The sequence below is a fragment of the Schistocerca cancellata genome, chromosome 3 (assembly GCF_023864275.1).
Source record: "Schistocerca cancellata isolate TAMUIC-IGC-003103 chromosome 3, iqSchCanc2.1, whole genome shotgun sequence".
NCBI lineage: Eukaryota > Metazoa > Arthropoda > Insecta > Orthoptera > Acrididae > Schistocerca > Schistocerca cancellata.
In genome coordinates this window covers 478,192,964-478,220,386 of record NC_064628.1, presented here as the reverse complement: position 1 = coordinate 478,220,386, position 27,423 = coordinate 478,192,964, and the positions used below count along the sequence as shown (strand labels likewise).

Sequence of the window (27,423 nt, the reverse complement as noted above, 5' to 3'; positions counted from 1 at the left end):
ACCGCATTCCAATCGTCTATGACTATTAGATTTTCATCTCCCACTACGTACAAATACGCTTCAAGTCCTCGTATACTTTCTCTCTCTCTTTATCTTCAGCTTGAGACGTCGGCATGTATACCTGAAATAATGTTATCTGTGTTGGTTTGCTATCGATTCTGACGAGAACAATCCTATCTTGTAGTCATTTGACCAGAAATTCTAGTCTTCTTTCCATTTCACTTCACTGACCACCACCGCATCTTGACTGGTCTTAACACTTCCCTTTTCATATTTTATCGTCTCCTTACCACGTTGAAACTTCCGACATTACATTTCCCTACTCGTAGAACATTATCATTTTGTAGTTCAATCTTTCTCTCATGGTCACTTCCCCTTGGCAGTCCCCTCCGGAAGATCCGAAAGGGGGACTGTTCCGGAATCTTATCCATTGGCAAGATCATCCTGACACTTTATCATTAAAGGCCACATATCGTGAGGGATATGGGGCCGAATTCCATCCTACCGGCGCGTTACATCTCAAAATCCCGTGATGGTTGGAGGGTCCTGCCATAATGCTCCGAACGTTCTCAGCAGGGGAGAGATGCAGCGACGTTGCTGGCCAAGGTAGGATTTGGCAAGTATGAGGACAAGCAACATATACTCCCTTTGTTTGCGGGCGGGCATTACCATCCTGATATATAAGCCCAGGGTTGCTTGCCATGAGGGGCAACAAAACCGGGAGCAGAATATCGTCGACGTACCACTGGGGTCACAGATGACGACCACACAAACTCTACTACGCAAAAACCAAGAAGGCAAGTGCTAGTTTCATTTCTCACAAGCAAATTAACTGCTGAATAGATACTGCGGCGTCCTTAGCTGACGCCACGTATCTTTTATTCACAGTTAGTTTTAATGAAATGTAAAGCTTATTCCTATCCACGAAAATATTCTTTAATGATGACTGCTGTAATTGTTTATTGGTGGTGTGTTGTGTGGTTTTAAAACAATCGTACTTTTGTTACATGTATGTTCGTTTCAGATTTTACAAGTTATCTGTACCAGCCTGTAACCAGACTGTTCACGACAGTGAAGGCGTCCGCTGTCGCTATAATATGGCGCCGAGGGGAATGTTGTGTCCGTTTGTAATACATTTGCTCAAGAGCTTTTTAATTAATGTTTTTGTCACATATATTTAATTAACATAAAGCTGTATAAAAAGCGCTGTGAATTTGGAATTCTGTGACCTCAGGGCAACGTTCCTAGCTCTCCCGATTTAGAATGCAGATTTTTTCTTTCTCTTGTGTTTGTGATAGTTCTTGAGGTGTGTTATTTGCTTGAAGTTCAATACTAAATTAATATACACAGTTTAATCTCGAGGAAGTCTTGCTTTTTTGCTCTGCTTTGCTGGTGAAAAGGCAGACACAGTGCATTAGTAATATTACATTTTTATGTGTAGATGTAACTAATATCCGACTCTGCAATGTAGGCTATGACGACATGTAGCCTAAGTAATAACCGTTGACAGTATTTAGACTATCGCAATAGCACGTTCAGCTTGTATAGGACAAAACAAATAACACAAAAACTTAAGTTTTCACTGGAAAATATATAAAAATCTGGACATAAACGAGGTGAAAATAATGTAAACGAAGCTGCATAAAAATTTGATCTTCTTGAAATGATAACACACATCAACAATGGAAAAACGTTTTTGCTCAGAAAACCTTACTCTTATGTTTTTCAGGGTGGGGAATCCAAATATGATACCTAAAAAACTGTACCATCCACTGTTTCTTCACATTTTACAGTTGAATTTATTGAATTAAGCGATTTTTTATGGAATTTAACAGCTTTTATATAGTTAAAATAATTTAAAAAGGAGGTGTAATGAATGTAGATTGTAGATGACGTTGGTAGCGCTGCTGAAAAACATTTGTTGGCAAGAGAAAGATCCATTCTATTTTTTTGTCAACAGAGGGTGTTTTGCTTACTGTCAACATAACCTCACTTTCTCATTTCCTGTACATGTGCTCAGTAGAATGTCTAATGGTGGTTGTAAAAATTCTACTGACAGTTTTTGTTATATTTGTGGTGAATTTGTGTTTAAAAAACACCAAAGAAACATTACAAACTTTGTGAAAAAGGTTTATCAATCATACTTTGGATCTAAGTTTCGTGATCAAGATAAATCTTGGGCGCCGCATAATATATGTTATGTGTGTCTTGAAGATCTGAGAAAGCGGTGCAAAAATGAGAAAATAGTGTTTAAATTTGCTTTTCCTGTTATATGGAAGGATCCAAGAAATCATTCCCATGATTGCTACTTTTGCAGTGTTGATATTGCTGGTCATAATTCTACCCTAGCCATCTGTCCGCCATTCGACCAGTAGGGCATGGTGCAGATTTGCCGGTTCCTGAACCACCAGATGATTTAAATTCTATTTCAACAGAAGTATTTTCTGATGTACGATCTGATTGAAATGAACCGGACGATGATGAATTCCATTGTAATACAGAAAGTCTAGAGCCCAAATTGTTTACTCACACCGAGTTCAACGATTTGGTTAGGGATCTGAGCTTAACGAAAGATAAGCTGAATTGCTTCGATCTAGATTAAAAGAAAAGAACTTATTGGCAACTGCACCCAGCATATAAATGTATAGAAAGAGAGCTGAACAATTTTCCAAGTTTTTTCAACAAGAAGGTGATTTAGTGTACATTCCCTGTCTGATGAATGAGTTTGGTATTGAATACAAAAAGGAAGTCTGGAGGCTGTTTATTGATACATCCAAAACTAGTTTATAGGTTGCTTTGTTACACAATGGTAACATGATGCATCTACACCTGTTGGACACGCTGTACATATGAAAGAAAGCTATGAAAACCTAGAAATAGTGCTAAGTAAAATAGGCTATTCTGCTCATGGTTGGATGATATGTGGCGATCGAAAAGTAACGTGCATGCTCCTTGGTCAGCAAGATGGTTTTACCAAATTTCCATGTTTCTTGTGAATAGGACAGTAGGGCTAGGGATCAACACTAATGCAGAAAGAACTGGCCTGTGAGGGAGCCTTTAAAACTTGGTGAGAAAAACAGTCTACGCAAAATCCATGTAGGTCCCAAAAACGTACTCCTACCACCTCTACATATGAAGTTAGGCCTAATGAAACTGTTTGTAAAGGCTTTACCTAAATATGGACCGCGTTTTAAGCATCTGTGGCAAAAGTTTCCACACCTTCCAGAAGCTAAACTAAAAGAAGGCGTCTTTGTCGGCCCTGAAGTTAGAAAAATTATTTTTGATGTTAAATTTGAATCTACAATGACCTTAAATGAGAAAGAAGCTTGGGTATCATTCAAGCAAGTGGTTACAAAGTTCTTAGGACATGAAAATGACCCAGAATATGTTTCTATTATAGCTAGAATGTTAAAGAAGTTTACGACCTTAGGATGAGCGTGAAAGTTCACTTTTTGAACAGTCACCTTGATTACTTCCTGGATGATATGGGAGATGTTGGTGAGGAGCAATGAGAGCGTTTTCACCAGGACATTGAAGTGGAGAAACGCTAGCAAGGCAGCTGGAACACCTACATGATGGGAGACTACTATTGGTCACTTCATTGAGAAGTTCAGCAAGCGACTGATTTTAGAAAATGCTACACAAGAAGCTTCAAAGCAAAAAGAGAACGAAAGTACAAACCAATTCCAGCTGACAAGTGAAACCTATATTAACTCATATCATTGTTTTAAGTACCTTACTGTAAATACAAACCGTGGTTATGTTGTAACAAAGTGTTTTAAAAATTTCCCTGTTTACCGTATAGCATAGGATTTTTATACTGTATCATAAAAAGCATATTGGTCTAAAACTATGGGTGATACAAAAAAAATTAAGGCTAGTTTTGGATTCAGCTCATAAGAATCTATAAAGATCAGCTATCAAAGTAAAAAAGTTTAAAAAAATTCGTTGGCCGGTGTCATCAGGGAAGCTACTGGGAGTTACAAGGTTTCAGTATACACAATGCATGAAGACTCAATGGCGAACTTGATCAGTCACAACCGCAAGAAACTTTTTTTATGAGGTTACCAGTTTCGGTCTCTTTTAGACCATTTTCAGGCCTCACAGCATGCTGTTAGTCGGTGGCCGTGAATGTAGGAGGCACTTCAGCCCCTTGAACTCTACCTGCTCACAGTAGTTATCGTTCGTGAAGTTATAGCGCCTCCTCCGTCTACGGTTAACACAATTTAGCGTTCATAAAGCTATAGCGCCTGCTCCGTTCACTGCCACCGCCTGCCAGCTTAATGCTTTACAGGAAAACAAAGAGGTGGTCATCAACCTTGTTTAAGGGGGAAAACAAAAAATTGCTACTTTTTTCACTGCATAAACCTTTAGCTTAACTACCCAAGAATACGCTGTCAAAATTTCAAAGCGAAATTCGCACTCGTTTAGATTTTATGAGCATAGGACCGAGGGCAATTCTTCCAATATATGAAGATTTATCAAGGGATGCATTATTGGAGAGACGTTTAGGCGGTCAGGCCGGTATGAGTGGCCGAGCGTTTCTAGGTGCTGCAGTCTGGAACCGCGCGACCGCTACGGTCGCAGGTTCGAATCCTGCCTCGGGCATGGATGTGTGTGATGTCCTTAGGTTAGTTAGGTTTAACTAGTTCTAAGTTCTAGGGGACTGATGACCTCAGAAGTTAAGTCCCATAGTGCTCAGAGCCATTTGAACAAAATGTGAATGAAAGTTTTAATTCCATTATTTGGTGATTAGCTCCTAAGCATTTAAACTCCGGACTAAAAGTCGTTGAATTGACATCGTATTAAGCAGCGGACTTATTCAAGGAAGGAAATTTATTTCTTCTGGTGGTCATAAGGGAGGCATGAATTGTAGTAGGCCCGCAAAGCTTCAAGTTTGCCGAAAAAATGGATAACCAACGGGCGAGCCAGTAGAATCGACATAGTTCATCGGAATCGAAGGAAGGTCGAAAAGCTCGGAAAGCACTGCTGTATGTGCAAACCGAAGCCTACTGGGGAAGAAGAAGGATTACTGTTTGGTGCTGGAATCGCAGATTAATCGGTAAGCATTTTACATTATTGTTAACTTCCTTGAATTCCTAGTTTCCGAGAATTTATTTTTACGCGCGTTTATCTCGAAATGACTGTTTTCACAATTTCATGCAGTCTAACTCAAAAAGTATAGACCCGATCATAATGGAAGCTTATAGTATTATTCGTTGTGAAATTACGAATTATATGAACCTACCTTTGAGATGATATCTAGATTTTAAGGGTATTTTTATTTGAATGATTAGAGAAAAAATCGCCAAATCGATGTTAATTGTTCCAACGCCTACAAAATTTTTACTTTTCATTATTTTCGCCTGCAATGAAGCTCATATTCTTAGAAAATGTGTTATTAATGTAAAATTGAAACCTTTGTGGCATCAGATGAAAATCGGAATGGCTACACTGCACGCAGTTGGAGATCTATACTCACAATCTTCAGCGTACATCTCATCGTAACTTTCTTACCTTTGGCTGAAAATATTCAAAAAAACTCACAATAACTGTTCGAAATATGAATTAAAATTTTATTACATTCTAATTAACTCTTCTCATCCAAAAAATCAGTGTCAAACAGCCTCGTAATGTGGATTCCCTCCTTAAGGAAATAATAAGTTTTTTTCCAGAACAATTAGTGATTAAAAGTGAACAGCATTGTACAATTATGTTGAAAATTTAGGTAGCAGTAATACTTTTGAGTAAGGATGAGTTCGTAAATCTAGTGTAAAAGTATGCAGAGCATTTGAAGCTAAAACGTCGATTGGGTAAGAACGAAGTTAAAGCAGCTTCAGACTAATACTATGATGTTATGAGAAGACATGAACAATTCAGGCTAAAGAGACGTGAAACCACAAGTCTGCAAAGAGCAGCAGGTTTCAACAACGAACAAGTTGATAGATCATGTAATAGACTTATAATTATATGAAGTAAAGTATTGTAGTATTGTCTAATGTGAAAATCTTCCAGTACAACAGTCAGGAAATGTTATACAAGGGTTAGTCAAAAGGAAACGAGGCAGATGGAAAAAATTATTAATAGGTAAACTGTCCACAATTTCAAAAGTAATCGCAATAACTGTTAATGCATTAGTCCAGAGTGAGACAAGATGGTAAATGCGTTCATGGAAAAAACTTTGTGGTTACTTACGGAATCATAATTGTACGCAGTTATCCCTCTTTGACCGAAGAAAATCGACGACCAAGAATGCCTTTTTCAAGGCTCCAAGGATGTGGAAATCGCATGGGGAGAGATCAGGACTGGATGCAGGATGTGTGAGGGCTTCCCAACGAATTTTCTGCTGCGTGGTAGAAATAATCTAGCACCATTAGACAGGCATTGTCCAGCAGCAGAATGATGCCGTCCATCAGCTTTCCTGCCGGCTTGCACCTGAAGAGACACCTCAGTTCCTGCAGTGACTACGTGCAGCTGTGCATTAATCGTGACGCCGTATTCCAGAAAGTCAACGAACAACGGTCCCTTGCAATCAAAGGAGAAGTTCATCACGACCTTTCCCGAGATGACGTGCTCGTTGATTCGAGTTCGCTGCAGAAGTTTCGCTGGAAGCCCTTTACCTGGACCTTGCATTTGAACGTTAACGTTGAGCGTGCTGAGTTTCTGACGTCATAGCGTTTAGAAAGCACGTTGCTAAGTCTTCCCGAACATGCAGAACAATATGAAGTACGGCTAATATTCTGAACCTGCATTTGAACGTAGAACATTCAGATGGAAGGAAGCCAACTACGTCACATGCATGCTGTCCCTTTTCAGTAAAGTCATGAGTCGCCACAAAGGCTTTCAGTAGAAACCCGTAGTTGGTGGGTTTCATGTTATAACTTACATCCTATGAACATATGTCGTTTCAAAACAACAGCAAGTTGATTTCTCGAAAATGATTCGCTTATTGTTACGGTTTCTTTTTATAAAATGATGGGAAACGTCATACTGGTGGTTAAATAATTTCCTGCATTGTTACTTGTGCGTTATGAAAGTGCGCCGTTTCAGTGCAACGGCAGATTGAAGATCCACCAAGAACATATTTTTCTTGATGCGATTTAACATAATTAAAAGGCAGTTAGTAACGTACCTGCGAATAAAGCCATCTGAATGTAGTAACCTACAAAATTATGTTGTGTATTATGAGAGTTCAATGCAGCTCAGAGTAAAAAGGCAGAGCGCTGTGTGATATGTTCAGGTACACGTGTCACTACATTAGTTTTCTAATCTGAAACATTTTTATTAGTTTAATAACACTGTTCTATACCATTCTGTGTTATGCAAATGCGCTGTCATCAGAAGTGTGTGTGTTCGATTGGCTTTATCTACAAGAGAGGTTGCACCACTTTTAGTAAGATATTTTGTAATTTCGTGTTTTGTCATATATTTCACTTGTTCTAAGCTTTTTGCTGCTGAAAAAGAACAGCGATGAAATAATACTGACCTTAGGGTTTTACTAAAAGTGAAAATGATGAAACAGTTTTTATCGAACGCAGAAGACTACAGTCAATGTGCCTCGCTTTATTCGTAATGGAACTTTTATAAGCTGGTCTCCTTACTGAATGTGTGGGCTATGGAACTTCTCATCTTGCCTTACAACATGTTCATGGATACTCAAGTTTTTATTTATGCACTCTACAACCAGAACAACAACCAGTTTCGGCAATTCAAAGGCAACCTTCAGGCCCCACATGAACCTCATGAACAGACACTCAATCGTATCGATATTGGCATATGGAGCCATCAGTATCTGTATGTCGTGAATTCATATTCCAAGTGCACCCTTGGAAGGTCTTTCAACAACTGATAACACCATAATGTTAGGTGCATATGGGGATTGAAGATGGCATACAGAATTGCCGACACTGGCTGTGAAAGTAAAATAAAATAACTTCTCAGACTGCTCGGAAACTGGAAATTTGTGGTAAGGTCTTATGGGACCAAACTGCTGAGGTCATCGGTCCCTAAGCTTACACACTACTTAGTCTAACTTAAACTAACTTACGCTAAGGACGACACACATACCCATGCCCGAGGGACCTCCGACGGGAGAGATCCGCGCGGACCGTGACAAGACGCGTCAGACTGCGTGGCTACCACGTGTGGCGAAAACGGCTCGGCTGTTAGCTAATTTAGTTGTTAAATATTTCACCAGCCGCTGTCCCGCATCCCTAATGGATCAACAGAGACAACCATATCCAGTGAATAATCGGTTCAGTTGGGCCAGAGGGCCGGCCGAAGTGGCCGTGCGGTTAAAGGCGCTGCAGCCTGGAACCGCAAGACCGCTACGGTCGCAGGTTCGAATCCTGCCTCGGGCATGGATGTTTGTGATGTCCTTAGGTTAGTTAGGTTTAACTAGTTCTAAGTTCTAGGGGACTAATGACCTCAGCAGTTGAGTCCCATAGTGCTCAGAGCCATTTGGGCCAGAGGACCCACCTATCCAACGTAAACACAGCCTACACCATTACGAAGCCACTACCAACCTAAACAGTGCCTTGTTGTCAGCTGGGTCCATGGCTCCGTGGATCCTGCGTCACACTCTAATCCTACCATCAGCTCTTAGCAACTGAAACAGGGACTCATCCGGTCAAGTTACAGCTTTCCAGTTGTCTAGGGTCCAACCGATATGGTCACGAGCCCGGGAGGGGCGCTGCAGGCTGTGTCGCACAGTTAGCATAGGTAGTCGCGTCAGTCGTATGCTGCCATTGATAATTAAGGCCAAATTTCACCGCACTATCGTAATTAATAATCAGCGTTGGCGGCCGAAGACTTCCGGCATAAAAAGTCAACCTCATTCTGACAACGGAATTGTCAAAGAGGACGGAGGAGCGGACATAGGTTCAGGGCATTCTCTTGTCCTTGTGGTGGGAAACAGGATGCAGAAGGCAATGGCAACTACTTCATTAAAGACCCATAACATGTATCTACAGGGCATGTGGCCTATAATTGAAAAGTGTCGTGATGATATCTCCATTGGCAAAAGATTCCGGAATAATCCTCGATTCGGATCTTCGGGAGGAGACTACCTCGGCTGAGGTGACCGTGAGAAAAAGACTGAAGAATCAACGAAAGGATAATGTTCTACGAGTCGGGTGTGGAATGTCAGAAGCTTGAATGTGTTAGGTAATCTAGAAAAATCTGAAAAGGGAAATGCAAAGGCTCAATCTAGCTATAGTTGGAGTCAGTGAAGTGAAATGGAAAGAAGACAGCAGAAAATGGTATGACGCGAGAATGACTCGTTGTGAATAGAAAGTTAGGGCAAAGAATGTGTTACAGTGAACACTTCGATGCTGGGGTTGTTCTTATCATAATCGATAGCGATCCAACACCTACAATGACAGTTCAGGTACACATCCAACATTGCAAGCTGAAGACGAAGAGATAGGGAAAGTATATGGGCATATTGAAAGCGAAATACAGTTCATAAACGGAGATGAATATCTAATAGTCATGGGGGACTGGAATGCATTTGCAGGGGAAGGAGTAGAAGAAAAGGTTACTCTAAAACATGGGTATGGGAGAAGGAATGAGAGAGGAGATAGATTAATTGAATTCTGTAATAAATTTCAGCTAATAATAGCGAATACTCTCTTCAAGAATAACAAGAGGAGGAGGTATAACTGGAAAATACCGGGTGATACGGAAGATTTCAGCTATATTACATCATTTGTAGGCAGAGATTCCGGAATCAGATACTGGACTGTAAGGCGTACGCAGGAACAGATATAAACTCACATCACAATATAATAATGATGAACAGTACTCTGAAGTTCAAGAGATTAGTAAGGAAGAATCAATAAGCAAAGAAGAAGTACTAAGAGATGACGAGAGAGCAATAACTATAGCTCAGTAGGCAGTACAACTGGAGTGGAATGGACTTCTCTAAGAAGGGCAATCACAGAAGTTGGATAGAAAAACATAGGTGCGAGGAAGTAACTGCGAACGGTAACAAAAGAAATACTTCAGTTGATCTGTGAAAGAAAGAAGTAAAGAAATGTTCAGGGAAATTCAAAAATACAGAAATATGAGTCGCTAAGGAATGAAATAAATAGGAGGTGCAGGGAAGCTAACACGGCATGGCTGCAAGAAAAATGTGAAGAAATCGATAAAGAAATGACTGTCGTAAGGACAAGAATCTAAGAGAAAATTGAGGATGTATTAGATGACGATCAGTTTGGCTTTAATATAGGTAAATGCACCAGAGTGGCAACTCTGAGGTTGCGGAAGACTATAGAAAAATCAATACAAGTTCATAGAATTTGTTGACCAGGATAAGGCGTCCGAAATTTTAAAATGGTGCAAGATGTTCAAAAATCAAAGAAAAATAGGGGTAAGCCATAGGAAGAGATGGGTAGGATATAATATGTACAAGAGACAAGAGGGAATAATGAGAGTGGACGATCAAGAACGAAGTGCTCATATTCAAGAGGGTGTAAGTCAGGGATGTAGTCTTTCGCGCTTTGTGTTCAATTTGTACATCGAAGAAGCAATGATGGAAATAAAAGAGAGGTTCAGGAGTGGAATGAAAATTTAAGGTGAAAAGATATCAATGATACGATTTGCTGACGTCGTTCATATTCTGAGTGAAAGTAAAGAATGATTTCATGGTATGCTGAATGGAATGAACAATCTAATGAGTATAGAATATGGATTTAGAGTAAATTGAAGAATGACGAAAGTAAAGAGAATTGGCAGAAATGATATCAGCGGCAAACTTAAAATGAGGATTGATGGTCACGAAGTTGATGAATGTAAGGAATTCTGTTGCCTAGGCAGCAAAATAACCAATGACGGACGGAGCACGGAGGACATCGAAAGCAAACTAGCACTGGCAAAAAGGGCATTCCTGGCTAAGAGAGGTCTGGTAGTATCAAAAACACGCCTTAATTTGAGGAAGAAATTTCTGAGAATGTACGTCAGGAGTACAGCATTGTATGCTAGTGAAACATGGACTGTGGGAAAATCCAAACAGAGAAGAATCGAAGCATTTGAGATGTGGTCTACAGCCGAATGTTGAAAACTAGGTGAAATGATAAGGAATGAGGAGGTTCTGGGCAGAATCAGCGAGAAAAGGAATATGTGGAAACACGGACAAGGAGAAAGGACAGGTGATAGGACATCTGTTAAGACATAAGGGGAGAACTTTCATGATACTAGAGAGAGCTGTAGAGGTCAAAAGCTAAAGCTGTAGAGGAAGACAGAGATTACAATACAACCAGCAATTAATAGAGGACGTAGATTTGCAAGTGCTGTTCTGAGATGAAGTGGTTGACACGGGAGAGAAATTCGTGGCAGTCCGCAGTAAACCACTCAGAAGAGTGGTGCCCCCACCCCTCCGCTCCTAGATCCTAACGGAAAAGTCCCTCTTCTCTAACACAGTATTGCTTGTCTGTCGGTAATGGCAACTCTACAAAAACGCCACCGCTGTGTGTCATATGGTGTCCGTAGTGAGAAGTAATGCCTCACATTTGGTATTCTCGGCATACTTTTTTTGTCCGGCCTGGGTGGCCGAGCGGTTCTAGGTGCTACAATCTGGAACCGCGGGACCACTACGGTTGCAGGTTCGAATCATGCCTCGATCATGGATGTGTGTGATGTCCTTAGGTTAGTTAGGTTTAAGTAGTTCTAAGTTCTAGGGGACTGATTACCTCAGAAGTTAAGTCCCATAGTGCTCAGAGCCATTTTAACCATACTTTTCTTGGATCTCGGGATACTGAATTCCCTAACGATTTCGGAAACGGAATGTTCCGTGCGTCTAGCCCCAACTACTTACTTTTTGCGGTCTATTTTTTTTTTCTTACTCCACCTTCTTTCTGAGTCAACAGTCTTCTGACTGCTTTGATGCCACCCGCCACCCCCAGTTCCTCTACTGGGCCAGCCTCTTCATCTCAGAGAAGCACTTGCAAACTACGTCTTCAATGTTTGCTGGATGTATTCAAATATCTGGCGTCCTCTACAATCTTTATCATTGAAGTTGTTCCACCATGTGTTAATAGATAGTTTCCTGTCTCTTCTTCTTGTCAGTGTATTTCATATATTCCAATCCTTACCTTATCATTCCACGTAATTTTCGACATTCTTCTGTAGCACAACAGTCAACAGCTTCGACAATCAACAGCTTCGATTCTCTTCTTTCCCAGTTTCTCCACTGCCCCTTATAATATCTTCGATGCTCTTCCTTTCATGTTTCCCCATCATTCCTCGTTATTTCGGAAAAGATAACATATCCAATACGAGTATCTTCTGCCTGATTTGTACATACGCTCTCGACCCTACCTTCGCTCCGGCGACTTGAGGTGCGGCCAGTGGAGCCGGCCACGACGCCGGTGGCAGGTCTGGAGTCTGCGTCACCCTGGCGGCGATGGCGACGGCGCGTCATACTGGAGCGCAGAGAGCCTACGCGCTCGCGCACCACCTCCATCTTGACGCAGGGGCAGACGGCGGCGGCGATCTCGTGGAACTCCTTGCGGAAGTTGTCGTTGAGCCAACCGTACAGCAGTGGGTTGGAGCACGCCGACGACATGCCCATCATGTGGCATACCGCGTAGCAAATGATCATTGTCTGCTCGTCGTGCACCGGCGGGTTCCACAGGTCCATCACCAGGTTGAAGATGTTGAGCGGTAGCCAGCTGATGCAGAAAATGAGCGCGATCGAGTAGAGCAGCGAGTTGGTGCGCTTCATCCGCCTGTCGTCTTTGGGTTTGCGCCTGACGGATGTGTGCGTTGAGCAGGAAGCCTTAGCGTCGCCGCTGCCGCTCTTACCGTTGGCGATGGACGAATTGACGTAGCGATATCGCAGCTTGTGGCATATCCTCGAGTAGGCCACTGTGACTGTGATAATGGGAAGCAGGTACTGGACGATGAGGGAGAAGATCGAGTAGTAGAGACGGCCGTGTTCCACGGGCCAGTCCTCCAGGCAGTACGAGATGTACGGTAGGTCGGGCAGGTTGATGTCGTGGTTCTTGAGAGCCCTCCAGATGAACATGGGCGATGCGAGCACGAGCGACACCAGCCAGATGCAGCCCAAGATGACGATGGCGCCCACTTTCTGGAGGCTCTCCCTCGTAGGGTACACTATCACCTGGTAGCGATCGAGCGCTATGGCAGTGATGGAGATGGTGGAAACGAAAATGCTAGTCGCCTGCAACGCGCCGAGCATCTTGCAGATGAACACCTGCTTGCCGAGCGGCCAGTACTTGGTCAGGATCTCCATCAGAGTGAGCGGCATGGTGATGAGGCAGAGCAGCAGGTCGGAGACGGCGAGGTTGACGATGAACATGTTGCGCGCCGTGCGCATGGCGGGCTTCCGGGCCACCGCGCACACCACCAGCGAGTTGCCCGCGGCGCCGATCAGGATGAGCAGCGAGTAGGCGGCGATGAGGCCGTAGAAGGCGGCCGAGTCGTCTAGCTTGCGGTTGCGGCTGTACTGGTCGAAGATGTGCGGGTTCACCTGGCTGGAGTTGAGGATGCGCGTAATGTGCACGGACAGGTTGCGGGCGACGCCAGGCAGCGACGGCACCGCCGTGGGCAGCAGCACCGGCCCCGGCACCCCCGGCACCTCGGCCATGGCTCCTCCGCCGCGACCGCCCCCGCGCTGAGCGCACCGCCTCTGCAACAGTCGCCGTCACAACTCCTCACAATATGCAGCAGAAGGTCAGCACACAGTCTGCTCAGGTACAGCCAGTTGACCATGAGTCTTGATAAATGTAATTTATCTCACATAAAAATCCGAAGAGATTCACAACTACGTGTTTGTAGGCACCCACGGTCAATGTCGTTTTGTTTAAAATTATTTTTGTTGTAAGGCGTCGTCGTTGTTAAACACTCTGAAACTACTAAATCGCAGAAGTTTCGACTGTCTTCGCTGGGGTTCTCTTCAGAAAGAGTAACTGCTACACTTTGGGGATAGTCTTACTTATACAGGATATTTACTGGTACAAACGGGGGCCGTGAGTAGAGGATAATGAAAGAAGCAAATAATCTTGCTAAACATAGACCAATACACCTATTATTTCCCCGATATGACAACAGTTTCTACTTGGCAGCCTTACTGGTCGTGTGAACCTCCTATTCCTTCAACACAAGCTAATCGACTATATGGACGATTTCCTACACTTGGCACATGGTTCACGGTCTACCACAGTATTTCCAATCAGTTGTTCGGGAGTGTGAAGCGCGAATCTTCGACAACAGATGTTTCTATCGTGGTTCGCCCAATACTAAGGCCTGCAGGTCTCCCGACATGAAGTCGTTGTATTTATTGTGGAGGGATATTTCAAACCTTTGATTATTCCAGCCTCCAGTCTTGAAAACCAGTAACTGCTACATTTTGGGGATAGTCTTCCTTATACAGGGCGCTTATTTATACAAACGAAGGGCGTGAGAAGAGAATAACGAAAGAAGCAAATAATCTTAGTAGACACAGACCAATAGACCAGTAAGCCGGCCGGAGTGGCCGAGAGGTTCTAGGCGCTACAGTCTGGAACTGCGCGACTGCTACGGTCGCAGGTTCGAATCCTGCCTCGGGCATGGATGTGTGTCATGTCCTTAGGTTAGTTAGGTTTAAATAGTTCTAAGATCTAGGGGACTGATGACCATAGATGTTAAGTCCCATAGTGCTCAGAGCCATTTGAACCATTTGAACCAATAGACCAGTAGATAAGACGACACTTTCTACTTGGCAGCCTTACTGGTCGTGTGTACCTTCATGTCCTACAACACAAGCTAATCGACTTTATGGCTGATTTCCTTATGATGAAAGGATATATTATATGTACACATGCGTAATGGTGTACCAACGCATTTTCATCCAATTATTCTGGAGTACGAAGCGCGAATCTTCGACAACAAGTGTTTTTATCGTGGCTCGCCAATACAAAGGCCTTCAGGTCTCCCAAAGTGAAATCGTTGCTTTTATTGTGGGTGAATATTTAAAATCTTCGATTATTGCAGCCCAGCAGTCAGTGATGATGAACTCCAGGAACGCATTGTGAATGGTTGCCAGTGTATTAGGAACACGCATGGGATGTTTCAGCGTTTACGGTGACTGATAAGGAGTCGTCCTAAGGCCTGCCGTCACATTAACGGTGGCCATGTTATAGGTTTATCCTCAAGTAGATATCTGCAGTCTGGGTCGTCGGGCACTCAGGGGATCTTCCACCAGTGCTGCTTCACTGCAACTAAATTTGCTAACACACTAAGTGGCTCCTTACGTGAAGTTGCATATGGAGGCAACGTGGGATAAAATGATACTAAATCTTACGTCTGCACTTGGTGCTTTTCCCGGCTGTTCGAGAAGAGGACAGTTTTTCTTCTATCTTATAAACCTGCCCCGTTGTCTCCACTGGATTTCTTCTTCGTACGTCGCAGTTTCTGACTTACTACTATAATCAGTGACATCCAGCAAGGGCTTTAGGTTTCCTACTACAGTCACTACAAAAATGTTTCACAATTTCACTTGAAGTAAATATATGCCATTGTATTTATTGGCCCAAGTGAAATAAAGGACCACCTCACTATACAACAAACTCAGCATGTGGAAATTTATCTATCACTGCACTGATTAGGAGATTGTTCACACTATTTAGAGAACCACAAGTATGACGGTGCGCCCGATTCTGTTGAGATCAGCGTAACGTTTCCCGAGTCAAAATTACCATCACGCATGGCGCACTTTACTGACAGTTCCCTTATTTCCACCGATATCTGCAGCAGCATCTGATACATTTGTTAACTACTGTGGTTTAATTTTTAGTAAATAAATTTGTAATTACAAAGACGTCACTGGAATACTTGTCTTATTGTGTTAAACGTGTAACATAAGATTATACCTCTTAATGAGTAGACTTTTTCAGTATTTTAAATCTTTAAGTTCGATCAATAATTACATGGCATATTGTAAATTAAATATTTATTGCCCTGAAGCCGTCGATAGGCAGCCTGCAACTGGGATCGTGTGCCGTGCACTGTGTAACCCTTTAGTGAGATAGGTAATGACATGGCCTCACAAACCAAGGAATCTAATTCGTAAGACTATTCCAATGAGCAACTGGCGACAAATTACTGGAAACAGAAACTATCATAAAATACTAAGCAGTAGTGATTGGGATGGTTCTAAAGTGGATGACAAAGTACAACTAATAGTAGGAAAACCTGATGCCAGTCTGAGAATCTTAAGGAAATGTAATTCATCCACGAAAGCAGCTGCTTACAACACACTTGTCACCTGTTCGACCGATCCTTGGGTGTTGTTAATCAGTCTGGTTTCTTTACTCAGTGGGATAAATAGGGAAAGGGAGCGAGAGGGAGAGAGAGAGAGAGAGAGAGAGAGAGAGAGAGAGAGAGAACGAAGAGCCGCGCATTACGTCACGGAGTCATTTATTAAGATACTCAATAAATTCCAGCGCAACAACAGAGGCGTTGTGCACCATGGAGGGGTTTACTTTTTAAATTTTGAGATTGTATGAGCCTAGAACAGTGTTGTAACGCAGTAAACAGCGGAATGCTTATGTCTTAGCACAAAAAGGTGATTATGTTCCTCTTTAAAACCTCTGACAGGAAAGTTGCCTTATCACCAAAAATTCTGGCATTCGGAAATATTCGCTCTGTTTTAACACAGAGAATTTTAAATCCGTTTACCCAGTCTATGTAGTTAAGCCACGTTACTCAGCATTTCCCCCTTACTGCCACTGCATATTCTTTTTATGTCCCTCTCCCATCAGCTCCTTTTTCTCCAATCGATTTACAGTACATCCCACTGCCAATGCCTCTTCTCTTATTTACATGTCTCCTTTTGTCTATCTTTGCCACGGCCACTGTCTCCAGCACACCTCAGCTACTCAAAAACTCTGAAGGGTTCAAATCACCTTTTCTGCTATCCCCAGGTGTTCAGTTCGCCACTGTAGCTGCGTGGACAGCACGAAGGTGCGTCATGCCAGGAGAGCCGGGTTCGATTCCCCGCTCGGTTGGAGATTTTTCTCCTCTCAGGAACCGGGTATTTGTGTCGTCTTTATCATCATCATCAATTCATCCTCATCGACACGCAAGTCGCCGAAGTGGCGTTACCTCAAAAAGACTTTCACCAGGCAATTAGGTCCATCGGCTGGGAGGCCCTCGCTACACATTTCATTTAACCAGGCGTTCAAAATTACGTTCCAAAATGAACTCTCTCACCTGTACCTACGAGTTCAAATCCACCTGGCAGGAAAGCAGCGGGGTGTAGCCACGTGGTCTGGAGCGCGTTGTCACGGTTCGCACGGCTCTCCTCCACCCCCTCCTCCCCTCCCGAATCCTGCTTCAAGCAGGTATGTATGTGATGTCCTTAGGTTGGTTAGTTTTAAGTAGTTCTAAGTCTATGGGACTGATGACCTCAGATGTTAAGTCTCATAGTGCTTAGAGCCACCTGAACAATTTTTGGGATTTAAACCTGGAATTCCTGCTTATTGCGAGCGGGCGCCTTAACAAGATTCGATTATCAATGCACACTCCGCGGACTGACCCGAACTTTTATATGTCAGGAGGTAGCGAAGAAGCTTACGTTAACCTTCGTAAACTTGAATTTTAACTTCCATATGACATGGCCTGAACGCCAATAAGATTTTATATAAGGGGCAGTGAAATAAAAACGAGACACATGTGAAACAATAATTAAAGTTTATTATTCCAAACGTAATCACCATAACTGTTAATACGTTTCTCCCACTTTGATATAAGACTGTAAATGCCTCAATGGAAGAAAATTTTGCGGTTGTCTGCGGAACCATGATTGTATATAGGCGTGTATTTCTTCGTTCGAAGCAAATCGATGACCACGAATGTCATTCTTCAGGATCTCAAAAATATGGATGTGGCATGTGGAGTGGTCGGGACAGTACGGGAGATGAGTAAGGGTCTGTTACCACGTTGAGAAAGTTTTTTCGAATAAAGTTGTTTCGACACGCTGCAGAAGTTTTACCGTGAAGCCCTTAAATAACCTCCGTGTAGTCTCGATCTCTCACCATTCAGTTCTCAAATATTCAAAGCCATGAAGAAAACATTCGCATCCATCAATTTGCTTCGGGCGAAAAGGTGCGGGCCTGGATACAATCATTTTCCCGTGAAGGCATTTATCACCTTTTCTCATTCTGGTATAAGTATATTAACAAGTTCTGTCGAAATCATAAACTGTTCACTTACCTTTTCTCTAGTTTTTGATTTACCCTCATACAACCTTTCTAAACACGAAAATTGCGCAGCTCAGATTCTCACATCCAGCGTCGCTAATTTTCTCTGTTCTGCCTTCCAACTTTTTCTGTCTACTTATAGCATAATTTACTTTCTTAACATACACCTTACCATACAGTTGCCCTCCTAGTTAATGTTGTCCATCTGTTCACAGTCAATTTTATGGCAAACCCCTTCATTCACTGTTAATCCACCTTATTTTCTGCATAATTCTGTAGGTCTTCTGCTCAAAGACGGCAATCCACCACTTTAAGTTCTTTCCAACAATCCAAGATACCCTAGCTCACCATAATGTGGTCTGAATGTCTATTTGCAGAAACCGAGTGCCGTTCAGTAGGTAATAAAACATGTTTTTATTGTGAAAATAGGTTGGATTTATTCAAGATTCCAATACACCGTACTATACCCCACTATTTTGGCTACACAATTCTAGTCTGCAACATAATCTCTATTCAATGCAATGGTCTTCCGCTACCTTCCTAGGAGGGCCTGTATGCACGCATGGTGTCACTGTACTGGTCGGCGACGGGACCAATCTCTCCATCATCCTTGTACTACTTCCCGCGGAGTGTATCCTCCACTGACAGTTCGGTGCAGACGTTCTTTCTTTGCTTTCTATTGTCACCTATTCAATGACGAGGAATCCAGTGGGCGCACGTCTTTGAGCACTCCAACTGGTGGACGGGTGTGTCAGCGCTACCAAAAGAGACGTGGAGTTCAGCAGCGAGGTGTTTTATCACATTAACAGAATCTTCCGTCGATTCTTGGTAGAACAAAATTATAATAAATGAAAAGCACCAGTTTGCTTTTGTTCTACAATATTACTTTTATTGTAAACCGGTTTTCGGCTTAAATGCCATCTTCAGACATTTACTGAGTATTATCACCAGAAAGTTAAATACTAGCGGACAACATTGGAAGAGAAGTAACACATCTAGACTGATGTAGAAACATACAGTAAGTAACATCTTTGCAATGAAAAAGTAAAAACTGAACTGTACATGAATAACAATGGGGTAGACAGGAAAACCTTTAGCACAAAATAGGAATAGCATGCCTACATAAGTTTCTCTTAATAAACAAAACTAATAGAATAAAATAAAATTAGTACTAGACAAGGCTTCATCAGGAGGTATGAAACATGGAGAGTGATACACAACAAATTAAAAGAAGAGACAGTTATCAATGAAAATACAGAATACATAAGGAACTTAAGCAATATCAATAAGATAAACAGAAATAAATAAATGCAGGAAAATGGAGGTGTTTGACGGATTGTAATCCGTCAATCACCTTGTATGAGAGTGTCCGCGGGAACCACAGCTGCGGGAATCACAGCTGCGTCCGACCGGCCTGAGCGCGGGAGATCAGACAGGTTTGCGCGACCTTGCTGGAATGATGACTTCTGCTCGCCCAACGACTCACCGCGCTTTTGTTCACGGTCAGATCTCAGCAGACATGTGTTTGAATATCAGCGATTCTCTGGTTTTCCGCCAGAAGAAACCAAATGACAGTCCGCTGCTTGGAACGCATCCCCGTTACAGGCGCCATTTTGAAGGCTATGCATAGCGCCGCCAGCTGTCAGAAGTTCATGAAACTATAGGTCCTGGAATGGGATTATTCCACGATGTCCCACAAAATTGAAGATTCTTTTCAACCGAAATTGGCCGAGAGAAAAAGAAAGTGTTCTACACTCCTGGAAATGGAAAAAAGAACACATTGACACCAGTGTGTCAGACCCACCATACTTGCTCCGGACACTGCGAGAGGGCTGTACAAGCAATGATCACACGCACGGCACAGCGGACACACCAGGAACCGCGGTGTTGGCCGTTGAATGGCGCTAGCTGCGCAGCATTTGTGCACCGCCGCCGTCAGTGTCACCCAGTTTGCCGTGGCATACGGAGCTCAATCGCAGTCTTTAACACTGGTAGCATGCCGCGACAGCGTGGACGTGAACCGTATGTGCAGTTGACGGACTTTGAGCGAGGGCGTATAGTGGGCATGCGGGAGGCCGGGTGGACGTACCGCCGAATTCCTCAACACGTGGAGCGTGAGGTCTCAACAGTACATCGATGTTGTCGCCAGTGGTCGGCGGAAGGTGCACGTGCCCGTCGACCTGGGACCGGACCGCAGCGACGCACGGATGCACGCCAAGACCGTAGGATCCTACGCAGTGCCGTAGGGGACCGCACCGCCACTTCCCAGCAAATTAGGGACACTGTTGCTCCTGTGGTATCGGCGAGGGCCATTCGCAACAGTCTCCATGAAGCTGGGCTACGGTCCCGCACACCGTTAGGCCGTCTTCCGCTCACGCCCCAACATAGTGCAGCCCGCCTCCAGTGGTGTCGCGACAGGCGTGAATGGAGGGACGAAAGGAGACGTGTCGTCTTCAGCGATGAGAGTCGCTTCTGCCTTGGTGCCAATGATGGTCGTATGCGTGTTTGGCGCCGTGCAGGTGAGCGCCACAATCAGGACTGCATATGACCGAGGCACACAGGGCCAACACCCGGCATCATGGTGTGGGGAGCGATCTCCTACACTGGCCGTACACCACTGGTGATCGTCGAGGGGACACTGAATAGTGCACGGTACATCCAAACCGTCATCGAACCCATCGTTCTACCATTCCTAGACCGGCAAGGGAACTTGCTGTTCCAACAGGACAATGCACGTCCGCATGCATCCCGTGCCACCCAACTTGCTCTAGAAGGTGTAAGTCAACTACCCTGGCCAGCAAGATCTCCGGATCTGTCCCCCATTGAGCATGTTTGGGACTGGATGAAGCGTCGTCTCACGCGGTCTGCACGTCCAGCACGAACGCTGGTCTAACTGAGGCGCCAGGTGGAAATGGCATGGCAAGCCGTTCCACAGGACTACATCCAGCATCTCTACGATCGTCTCCATGGGAGAATAGCAGCCTGCATTGCTGCGAAAGGTGGATATACACTGTACTAGTGCCGACATTGTGCATGCTCTGTTGCCTGTGTCTATGTGCCTGTGGTTCTGTCAGTGTGATCATGTGATGTATCTGACCCCAGGAATGTGTCAATAAAGTTTCCCCTTCCTGGGACAATGAATTCACGGTGTTCTTATTTCAATTTCCAGGAGTGTATTACATATTATACGCCCCTCGCATATTTCCCAAATTAAAGCCTACTTTCCGTACAATTTGACTTCCTTTAGCAAGGAATGCTCTCTTTCGCTTTGGTTATCTGTTTCCTGTATCCTTGTTTCGTATGTTTTGCGTTAATTTCCTTTATAGGTGGCACAATTCCTTCGCGTTTTGTATTACATGTTCACTTATTGTTCTAGGTTTGTCGCTGCTCCTCAAAACTTCCGTCTTTCGTCTATCCATACCCGTACCATAGTCTATGCGCAGTAGTTTATTATTCCAGTCAACAGGTTATACACTTCTTTTTACTTTCACAGAAGGTACGTAATCTTCTCATCAATTATCTATCTTTCTGAGTAAATTCATAGATCAGAACCGATTTTCATTTCTTTCATTGCCTCTTCGATATACAGCTTGGAAAGTACACGAGGAAAATTACAAGCATGTTTTATGCCCGTTTGAATCACAGTACTTCCAGCATTGCATTTTTATTGCTATCACTTAGTCCTGTTAGATTTATCTCGGGAGAGATTTTTAATATCTTACACCGATCTACACTATCGGACGCTTTGAATTTTCATAAATTATAAAAAAAAAGTGTCTTGCTTTTTCTATCCTATTTCAAATGTAAATCCAATGACAGAATTTCCTCTCAAGTTTCTCTACCTTTCCTAAACCAAATCAGTCATTATGTAGCAGATCATCAGCTTCTTTTCCATTCTTTTGTGTATCATTCTGTTCGTCAACATGGACGCATGGCCTGATAATGTCATCTGCTGTTAATACTTCTGGGGTAATTTGGATTAGGGTTTTCCTAGAAGTCGTATAGTATGTCTCTATTTTCATTGATACCGGAAATAACTCGAATAATTGTTTAATTAGCATTAGTTATCATTTTTAGAAATTCTAAACGAATATCATCTAGTCCCTCTGCGTTGTTCCTTCGGTAGTATTGCTAATTTCTGACAGACTGACTCGAATGCGGTAACCACTTTACAAAACAAATTAAAATATATATAATAAATCCAGAAAAATTAACTTTACTAGTGCATTTCAGAGGAAGAATAAAAAATGAGTAAAACATTCGTTCTGCCAACTGGTTTATTACAGTTTGCAGTATCAACGGAGTATTGACCAAGTATACAAAGCGTGAAGTCAATTGGTGTTGTCTTTGTCATTGTTCGGTCGACACGCCCAGTCTTATTAACTTCTCCGTCTATTAGATGTCGCGTCGTGACAAAATTGCTTGCGGGAATTCAGCAACTCCCAGTTCTTTGATTGGTGATTCGAGCGACGGGGAAAAACAAAGGAGTCTACCGAAACGGACGCCTCCCATACGTTGTTATTCCGCTTTGAGGCACTACGTATTTCACTGCATCAGAAAATAATTGCAGCAGGCCTGCTACTTCTAAGAATACAACTACAGTAGCAGCTTTCGAGATATTTATTATGCGTGAGGTATTTCAAATATATTTTCTGGAACGCCGTTAGTGATATTTTGCATTAATACGTCGAAATCTCCCATACAAAAGTAATATTTTAGCCCATACTACTACATTACACATTCCGCCAATCTCTCAATCTGTATGCTGTCTACTGGACACTTATTTCAATAATTTCATCTCGTCTGTTTTCTACATCGATATTTCAGGTAATTCATTTATTTTTTACACATATAGTGAGAGCTATCTTAACACATCAAAGGTATTTTATATAACTGTCTGCAAAGTATACAACAAACTTCCACATTCCATTCACGAATAATACTGCTGTTTCGAATGTTCTATATCTGCATGGGTAGTACCAATATGACACTTTGGCGAATGGATATCTTCGAAGCACTTATTAGCGTACCAATATCATACCCTGAGAAATGGATATCTTCATAGTTTTTCGTTCCGTTTGGTGGGTCGACTGGGCTGACACGAGTACAGGTTGTATAAAAAGGTATTTCAGATGGCGTGGTTGTTGGTAAATAGGTATCAAGTATGCCCATTTTCCTGGAAACGTTAGTTTGTAAACACTTTGTGTGCTAGCGCCTCTGAACTGTGCAAGAGAATGTAGACAGTTTGAATCACACAAGCTAAGCAGAAAGTAAATGAGGCAATGTAAATTGCAATCGCTCTGTGACCGTTGTCGTGCTATGGGCTCTGAAACGGAACTGCACGTAATCAAACAAACACAGACAAACAACAGAGGATAAACACTTTGTGTACTGTGTGGGGTCGGCGTGTTCACCAATGGTAGTGCTTCCTTTGCTACACGACACACAAATACGGCACTCAAAAGTCTTCCGTAGACAACAGTAGAACACAATACTGTATTGTGCTATGTAGTTTCATACTGCACATAGCTTTAAGTCAATCGTGTGGCTATCGTAGAAACGAAAATGAATAATGGCGGTCGTGTATACAACTCCAGAGTATACCGATGTGCTTCTCGTGCAAGGGAAATCGCAAAGAAATGCGAGAGAGGAATGCTGGCTCCATGAAGTACTCTAATCCAGCAGGCGTCACCCAGCCCACTCCATGTTTGCAAGACTGGAGTTGCGTTTACGTGAAACGCGTGACTTATGTCCCAATGGTACTTCCATGTGTTTGAAGAAGCTGTGCGTCACCTTTTAGCAGAGCTGCCTTCTACGAGTACCTGCGCTGTAGCACACACCAGGGTGTGAGCCACATGGCAACGTTGCACGGTCGGCACGATGAATACCTCCATTGCTAAAATCTCCAAAAGACTCATGCGACAACATCATTAGTTTCCTCGTCGCATCAACTTCTGCCGATGGCTGATCCATCAAAGTAGAAAGGATCCTAACTTCCTACGATGATCCCTGTTTTCTAATGAGAGCACCTATACGAAGGATGGCATATTTAACACCAGTAATAACCATGTTTCGGTCGAAGATAATCCTCATAAGTGGCATACCCGAGTACACCAACGTCGCCTGGATGTCAGCTCGTTGGGCACGTCCCATTGACAACAATGTCACAGATCCACAGCTCATGCCCGTGCGTGTTGATGGTCCCTTTACGTTGTATTTCTTGGACGAAGCGGCTTTGGTCATCTGTCGTACTCTGTTGTTCCAGCAGGATGACGCTTCAGAACCCTTCGGCCGTATGGTACGTGACGAGTTGAATTACACATTTGGCAACAGATGAATTGGATGTGGAGGCCGAAGAGCCTGTCCCCCCTCGTTCATCGGTCCTGACGCCACTGGATTTTTGTTTCAAGGGGTACATGTAAGCCATGGTGTACTTGACACCCGTAGAGCCACCAGATCTTGTAGCACGAACAAAAGTAGCACCTGGAGTCACCCGTTCTATGCCGAGTATCTTTCCAAGCCTTTGGCAAGGCATTATAAGGCGATACACAAAACGTTTCGAAGCTGGTGGCGGTCGAATTTTCAACTGTAAGTGAATTAAACTGGTGTTTACCGACAGTAAAGTACATTGGCTCCATTACAACTTGCTTAGCTTGTGCGGTCCAGACTACCGACGTCTTCCCCCAAAAGTTCAGAGACGTTACCGCACAAGCTTGGAGTTTTCGAACTTACGTTTATTAACACAATACGCTCATATGGCACCTGTCTACCAATTACCACGAATTGTGCCACAGCTTATGGTACGACCTGTATTTAATCGCTGTACTGCTCGCACTAAATCATTTTCTTAACTGCTTATCCATTCGTAAGTACGTCGCCAGTGTTACACTACGCATATGTCGTTTGCATATAAATAACTGCTGGTCAAATGTCCGAGTGTAACCAGAACATGACTCTCTAAAATTTACACGATTGGTTATATAAATTTTAGTAACCAAAGATAGAGAAATGGTGTAACAAATACACAAGCGTGAGGTGTAGTTTTGCTAAATAAAATCTAATATCTTCAAAGAAATTAGGGTAAATAGTAGAAACCTAATACTGATTTTAGGGTAAATTGAAATATTTCAGTCACAGACGCTGCCACCTATGTAAATTGTCAACACGTTCATCTCTTCAAGACTTAGATATTTTTCACATAAAAAATGGCACTGGTGTGTTATTAAACTATAAAAAGGTTCCCTTGGAATCAAGTACCAAGTTTTATACAAGTAGAGGATAGAAAACACAAGGAAGACAAATAAGGTATCAAAAAGTTCTTCTCTTGAAGACCTAGCTGTTCTACGCATAGGTGTTACATCTGACAGTCAAAATGGCTTCCTTCCAAACAGGTATTAGATTCAGGACATTGCGAGAACATTGGAGGCTATGAATGTGATTATGGAAACGTCTCTATGGTAATGCCTTAGCGTTGTCGCAGTTCTAATGATGATTATTGTTTCTGTCGCAGCCGTTAGCGCTTCCCAGCTGAAATGCGGCAACAGAGCTACTAGCTGTCAGGGACCTTCTTAAACTGAGTCGACTGTAGAATGTCTCTGAGATGCACAAGCCTGGCTGACCAGCAAAGATGCTTGCTAAATAGGGAAGGTTTTCCAGCAACATTGAAGGCAGAGAAGCCAATGAGAATGACCAAAACGGAAAAGATTGTCCAGGAGTGCGAAATTAACTGAAAGAGTAGTGACAAAATTCTTTTCCGGTATTAACAGTTGCCGAAGTTCCTAAGTTTGCGATCGTTAGATATTTCCACACATTTTCGTATGATGTGCACGTACTAAAATGACTACTAAGCTGCAGGTAGATAACAATATTTCTGGCCCTGATGATGGAAAACCACAGCAACAATTGAAACGTCCATACTTCCACTTGGTCTACATGATATTACAAGTCGCGGCATGGTCGTCGATTTAAAACAGTGATCCAGGAAGCGTAGAACGAATTTCTTTTATTTTAGTCACTGAACACAAAATCTTTCGTCCTTACATTATCTGTTTCGCTCACCAATGAGCTGAAGATTGTCATTGCTGACTGAAACCAGTTGTCTAAGGACAAAAAGTTTCTTCATCACTGACGGAAATAAAAGAAATTCATGCTATATAATATTAATGATAATAGAACACCCATCGATACTTAAATATATTGTATTTAATGAAAATAAAAAAAAAAAACTGGTCGAATGTTTTGTGAAATCATCTAAATGTAAGAAATGAAACAGAGACACACTTGATTTACCTTTGAATGATGTTCGAAAACATGACGCACCAAATGAAAAACTTTCGAATATTAAAGAGTGCGAGAGAATTTTGATTTGGTGGACTATGCAGATCTGGCTGCATGAAGCCAGCCTTCGGACTGAAAAACACAACAAAATCAACCTGCTATATAGTTTTGAAGTATCGCGTATAGACTATCAATATGAGAATGTATATACAGCTTCCACCTGATGTCGTTGCCAGTAAGGCCAGTAAGACCTTCTGGACCAATAATTGTCCCATTATGTCTTACAAATGCTCGCAAGGAATCCTGTCCGGTGACAATGCTGAGTGGAAAAGCCGAATTTACCGAAGCGCATATAAAAAGTACGATATGCGTTTTGCTGGAAGAGCACGTTTTAGATACAGCAAAGGCATAAGCTAGACCAAAACCAGAGCCGGCCCCTCCATGTCGCAGTTGTTATTACTTGTTGCTACCGCCTCGATCGTACCATCGTCAGAAAAGAACGAAAACGACAAGAATAATACGCTCTTTTTCCACTAGAATCCTGGGGATTGGTGCTTTGGTAAGACTTTGAACTCGTATTCGGGAGAACGACGGTTCAGTTCTCCGTCCAGTGGTTCAGATCTAAGTTCCACTAAACTGTTTTATGCGTATGTTGAAAAGGACAAATGGGATTTCATTTCAGGATCCTTACCCAACCTGAGCTTATAGTCCATCTCCAACGATCTTCTCGCTGACGGAAAGTAAAACCATATTGTATCTCCCAAACCCATAATTCATTTTTTTACTCCATTAGAGACGAAGCGTACGGGAAAAATATGCGAAAGGTTGTCTGACTAATTAACAAATGACACACTTTCGCGTAGTCTTCCACCAAGCAGTTATTCAGGGTCCTAACTGACAGGCGAAAACGTGTCGGTCACCACCATATGGATCACATAAGATT

General features: G+C 42.8%; 1 protein-coding gene across 1 annotated transcript in view; it reads right to left on the bottom strand.

Annotated features, from left to right (window-relative positions):
- Nucleotides 1-12,223: 12,223 nt before the first annotated feature.
- Nucleotides 12,224-27,423, bottom strand: part of LOC126176371 (neuropeptide F receptor-like) — a 426,789-nt gene continuing 411,589 nt past the window's right edge. Inside the window, exon 3 of the mRNA XM_049923527.1 lies at nt 12,224-13,651. Coding sequence (XP_049779484.1) covers nt 12,224-13,609 — 1,386 coding nt within the window. The 5' untranslated portion in view covers nt 13,610-13,651. The remainder of the gene's footprint in view (nt 13,652-27,423) is intronic.